This window comes from Antechinus flavipes, chromosome 1, assembly GCF_016432865.1.
Source record: "Antechinus flavipes isolate AdamAnt ecotype Samford, QLD, Australia chromosome 1, AdamAnt_v2, whole genome shotgun sequence".
Taxonomy (NCBI): domain Eukaryota; kingdom Metazoa; phylum Chordata; class Mammalia; order Dasyuromorphia; family Dasyuridae; genus Antechinus; species Antechinus flavipes.
In genome coordinates this window covers 78710047-78716046 of record NC_067398.1, presented here as the reverse complement: position 1 = coordinate 78716046, position 6000 = coordinate 78710047, and the positions used below count along the sequence as shown (strand labels likewise).

Below are 6000 nucleotides of genomic sequence, written 5' to 3'. Positions count from 1 at the left end.
CTGTCTGTCTGTCTTTCTCTCTTTCTGTCTCTGTCTTTCTGTGTCTGTCTCTCTATGTCTCTCTGTCTCTCTCTGGTGTGTGCTCTCTGTTTTTTTCTTTGTCTCTGTCTCTGTCTCTCTCTTTCTGTTTTTCTCTCTATTTCTTTCTCTGTCTCTTATTATTTTTCCTCCCTTACCTTCAATCTACACCCAATCAGCAGCTTGTTATTTCCTGAAAACCTCCCAATAGAAGGAGAGATGTCATTAACTAACCTCATGTAGAATTTGGAAGGAGATTTTGATTATATTGTTAGAAAGTTTTTGTACAAACAAAACCATTGCAGGCAAGATTAGAAAGGGAACAGAAAATTGTGAAAAATTTTTACATCCAGTGGTTCTGATAAAGACCTCATTTCTAAAATGTCTAGAGAATGGACTCAAATTTATAATACAAGCCATTCTCCATTGATAAATGATCAAAAGATATGAATAGATAGTTTTCAGATGAAGAAATTAAAATCATTTCTTGTCATATTAAAAAGTGCTCTAAAACATTACTGGTCAGAGAACTGCAAATTAAGACAACTCTAAGTACCACAACACACCTCTCAGATTGACTAAAATGACAGGAAAAGATAATGATGAATGTTGGAGGGGATGTGGGAAAACTGGGATATTAATATATTGGTGAAGATGTGAATATATTATATGTATTATATTATATGCATATAATATAAACACTATGTCTAACTTTGTGACCCCATTGGGATCTTTTTTTTGGCATAGATACTGGAGTGGTAAGCTATTTTCTTCTCCAGTTTATTTTCCAGATGAGGAAATTGAGGCAGACTTAAGTGACTTGCTAAGGGTTATACAGCAAGTGTCTGAGGTTGGATTTGGAACTCAGGTCTTCCTGACTGTAACCCTGGCATTCTATCTGCTTTGCCATATAGCTGCTCTTCATTATCAGAAAGGGGGTGCCACCTCACTTGAATGCCAATCAACTTTTCTTAGTGTAGCCAAAGGTAATATTCCATAATTATCCAGACCTTTTCTTTGTTGTGTGTCAATAAAAAGGTTCCCCTCCTAATTGGAATCTCTGGCTTTACTAAGTTGCCAGTTGGACCTGCTCTGTTAACAGTTACATACGTCACTGTTAATAAACTGATTTTGCTCATTGTTGTGCACTCAGTTTATCTTTATTGATTTTTTTTTGCCATATCAGCATTACATATTGTAGAAGTGGTGATTACATTCACTATCTCCCAGTTTTAAAGTCTTTATAATGGAATAATAAATTTGACAATGGACTTGTTATTGACCTCCAGAACCACTCTTCTTTATGTCTAATGAATTTCCTTATATGGAGAGAGTTTATAAGTTAATTTTTTTTGGGGGGAAACAATCCCTTGAAATATAATTTTAGAATTTACTTAAGTTGTAAGGTAAGATAATCTCGACTCCTTTATCATATCAGTCTCTTATGTCTCAGAAGGAAGGAAAATAAACATTAAAAATGCAGAGAGAGAAAAAAGAAGCAAGGTCATATATCCTCCAGGATTAGATAAGATAATAATATAATGCTATCACTCCTGTGAGTACCCTTTATTAAGTGCTAACCACATTCTGAAAACAGACTTTTGATAAAAACCTTTGTAGTTCTGATGAAAATGACACAGCATATTAAATTTGTACATCAGAGAGAGAGCTTGGGCTTACCTGGAAGAACTTGGGTTCAAATTCCCCCTCAGTCACTGACCATGGACCATGAACAATTAACCTCTCAGAGCCTCAGTTTGCTCATTTGTTGGGCTACTAGTACTTGGAGCAATGTCTTCTAAAATATCACCCTTTATTATTATTATCACAACTAAAGGGATAAGAAAAGAGTTTGATATTTGGGAATTGACAACTATCTTTGGACAGCCCTATTTTCTCTTTCCATTTAGACCTGTCCCAAGGTAGCTAAGTGGTACAGTGGATATAGTGATGGTCCTCCAATATTATTATTATTGGGAAGCCAAAGAAAATCAGAGTAATCTTAGCAGTATCCTTGGATAGAAGGATAAGAGAGCAAAGGCTGCTTAATCGATGCAACCCGAGCTTTGGTGCTTGAAGAAAAAGGTGTGAGTGTGTGTGTGTTTGTGGTGTGTGTGTTTGTAGTGTGTGTGTGTGTGTGTGTGTGTGTGTGTGTGTGGCCACTAAGCCCTCCGAAAATTCATTCACATTCACATTCGTGTTTGGAGAGTCTGGTCAAGAAAGGAATGAAGACAGGACAGCTACATTTACACAAACACACGTGGTGCTGATACACAAGAGAGCAAAAGGGGAAACACACACCACACACACACACACACACACACACACACCCCATTCTCTCCCGTGACAGCGTCTAGGCTTTTTTCTCCCTCTGTTCCTCCTTCCTCCTGCAGTCCTGTTTCGCTGTGGTTCCGGCTCTAACTCCCCAGGAGGATCCCAGAATAGCCATTACATCCTCTTCAGTCTCCATCCCATCCAAAGAAGACCTACCGTGCGGGGAGGGAACAAACCACAGTCCTCCTCCCCCCTCTTCTCCCCCCCCCCCCCCCCGCCAAAAAAAAAAAAAAAAAAAGAAAAAGAAAACGAAACAGGAGGGTTCCAGTTCATAGGCTCTGAGCGGCGGTCTACCTCTGCTTGAGAGGCGGGGGCAGAAAGAGTCGTGGGAGATCGCAATTCGGTTGGCTCTCCTCCCGCTCCTGCGCCCGGGCTGGAGAGAGTGGCGGGTGCCCGGACACATCCGCGCTGAGCCCCGCTGCAGCACGCTGCTGTAGCTGCTCACCTATCTCGGACCGCCTCGGACTCCCTCTTATTCCCGGCTCCTCCTCCGATCCTCCCCTCTCAGTCCCTCCTCTCCCCGCCTCCACGAGCGGGAGCCGGACCCTGGCTCCACTCTTCAGGGTCCCTTCTTTCGAAGCTTCTCCGGAACGAGCGCGATGGAGCTGCGAGCGCGGAGGTGGCTACGACTTTTCCTAGTGCTCCTCTGGGGTAAGCGGGGGACCCTGAGGGTCTGAGAGAGACAAAGGGACTGGGAGTAGACTGGGTGCGAGGGAGTTTCTCGCCGTGGCTCAGGGGCAAGGTTTCTTGGTGCGGAGAGCTTCCTTTCCGAAAGGAGGGAGCGGCCGCCCTCCCACTGGATCCTACAAGTTTTTCTTTTGAAGTCTTGTCTGTCTCTCTGGAGCTATATACTTGAGGATCCTCACCCTTCCTCCTTCTGCCTAGTCCTGCCCTGCTCCACCGGTGCGAAAAGAGGGCTTGAGCCTATGGGAAGGAGGAAGGAGCTGTCCCTGCTGCCCACCCGCGAAACTTGGGCGAGTGGTGAGGCTGGGCAGCGAGGCTGTGAAGGGGTTCTGACGGGAGGAATTCCGCCGAGTGCTTGCGCCTCTTCTGCTTTCTATCTCCCTCGGTCTTTCTGTCTCTCTCTCTGTCTCTGGCTTTGTCTATCTCTGTCTCTCTGTCTCACTGTCTGTCTCTCTCCGTCTCTTTGTCTATCTCTGTCTCTGTGTCAATGTCTCTTCCCCCCCTCCCCACCTCTGTCTCTGTCTCTCTCTTCTCCCCCCCCCCCCGTTACCCCCCTAGTCTATCCGTTTGTTCATTTTTCTCTTTCTCCCTCACCCCAGTTCCAGACTAGGGGGCTAGAGGAGTAGAATAACTAGGGCTCTTGGCTGGAGGCGGGGAAGGGAGAAATGGACTTGGAGTCAGCCCCAGTTGATCTGGGAATTCTCTGGCGAAAACGTGGTATGTACCTGGGAGGCTGCTGGACTGTGGCCACGGAGAGGGACATGCATATTCAATGCAGAGCTGAGGAGCGTTGTTTTCCTTTTTCATTTGTCTGCTGGGTTTATTTATTTTTTGATCTTTTCTTTTTTCGAGAGTGGGAGAAGGAGGCTGGCTGGGAAGCGAAGTGGGGAAGATACATGGTCTGAGAACTGGCCAGATAAGATTTCAACAGCAGCTAGAGTTGGGTTTCAATCAATTTAATGGACTTGGGTTAGAGTTCGGCCTTTGTTGTTGGCTACCTATTTGACTCTGAGCTAGTCATTTCCCTTTCTCCAAACATCTCTCATTTCTAAAAAGACTAGGCTGCATTGGATGAAAGCTTCCTTTCAGCACCAAGCCAGAGAGCGTTCCTATTTTTTGGATTTTATCTATTTTTTTCCCTATGAAGATGCGGGTAATGGTTGCTGTGACTTCAGTGTGGGGGTGGGAGTGGGGCAAGAGGATTAGGAGTTGTAAGTTGGCTAGATATCCCCCTCTCCCTCCCCCCCCTCCCCTCGCCGCCCTAAATGATCTTTCAGAAAGGCTTTTCTTTGCATCCCTTTATAGCTTATCAGTAAATGGGATAGCTGGAATTCAAGAGGCACCTTTCTTCTGGTTCCTTCCCTCTCTTTCCGGAACTTCTCTCCCTTCATTCCCTCCCCCGACCTCCTCGCCCCCTTCCCTTCAGATCCACCTTACCCCCGCCCCTTGCGTTTGCTGAGGTTTTTGAAGTAGCTCTGAGGCTGAGGCTCTTTCCTCCCTCCTCCTTCTCCCCTCCCTTGACATCTCATATTTAACGTTGCAGTTTTTGTTGGAGGGATTGTCTTGTTTAAACATTTTATCTCTAGTCAAACCTCCCCCACCCCCACCCCTATTCTCTTCTCTCTAGTACAGTGCTCTGTACACAGAGGTCATAATAGATGTTTGTTGAATTGAATTGCGTTACATTCCCTAGATTGAAAATGAAAGGCATGGACGAAAAATGAGATGGAAAATAGGGGTTGGGACAAGGATTTAATTGAAATCCATTTCTCATAAGTGAATTGATTGTGTAAAAGCTAAAACCCATTTGTCACAGTTGTATGAGTGTTTTTTCCCTTGTTTTAGTGGAGGTGGGGAGGAGCTGGTAATGTGATTTGGATTAGAGACCCACACTTTAAGGAAGAATAATTGGAAGTTGGTAAGAGGTGAAGGCCAGAATCTGTAAAAAGCAAAAATACATTTCTAAGGTGATATGGAAGGAAGGGACTTTTTCCTAGTAGTCATTCACTCCATCCTATCTTCCCCAAATCCAATTATTTAAAATTTCTTAATTTGAAATTGCTTGGTAAGAAGATTGTATGACTTCATTTAGTTTGCACAGACCTGGCAATGAGTTGATGCCATTAGAAGTCTTGTAGGTTAACAATTTTTTTTTTAATGACAACAAAAGTTCTGCTTTAACTTGCTTTACCTACCCCAGAGGAGTTATACTAGATTTTTGATTTAATGTACCCTTTAATTGTATGGAACCTAGAAATTTTTTTTGGTGTTTATGATGTGCTTTACTTTGAGAGTTAAAAGTGTTGTGGTAAGGATGGTTTGTATAGGCATGTTGTAAAGTTAGCTTTGGGTGTGCATGGGTGGATGAATTGTGTGTACCTGCCTTTTTTGCCTGAAGGCTAGATGGAAAATGGAAGAAAGGAAACTTCCCCTCCCCCCCAATGTTATAGGAATAGTTCATGTCAGAAGAGTTCAGTTTTGTGATTTGAGTCTTAAAATTTCCAAATTCTTCATGACCATTTAAAGGAGATAGCTAAAAACCACAAACACTTTCTATTTGGATCCTAAAAATGATTATTTTGGAAGATCCTTGAAGTTGTTACCTCTGGAATTCTCTGTTATTATAAATAAAAAGTGTGCTACCCCACCCTACAAATATGTAGATTTATGTGTTGATTTCACAATTAATTCTAATACTCACCTAGCCCAGATTTTTCAATTCAGCACAGGGCATATATTATTGCTAGGAGGTTATGAAAGATTTATTTAATTGAATGTAATATGTTAATTGATTTTTCTCCTGTCCCCCCCAGCTAGGATGCACTAATGAAAGGAATGTTCCTACTTTTAAAGCAATTTGTTATTCTCCCTTTCTAGATTTTTTTATTATTATTTTTATTATTTTTAAATATAGTTTCCAGAAATTAACAGTGTGCTATGGTCCCTAGGTAACACAGTGTGCTA

The 6000-nt window shown here is 42.8% G+C and overlaps 1 protein-coding gene across 1 annotated transcript in view; it reads left to right on the top strand.

Moving 5' to 3' along the window:
• The first annotated feature begins 2331 nt into the window (after positions 1 to 2331).
• RAMP3 (receptor activity modifying protein 3) overlaps positions 2332 to 6000 on the top strand; it is a 59589-nt gene continuing 55920 nt past the window's right edge. The window contains exon 1 of the mRNA XM_051984560.1: positions 2332 to 3003. Coding sequence (XP_051840520.1) covers positions 2952 to 3003 — 52 coding nt within the window. The 5' untranslated portion in view covers positions 2332 to 2951. The remainder of the gene's footprint in view (positions 3004 to 6000) is intronic.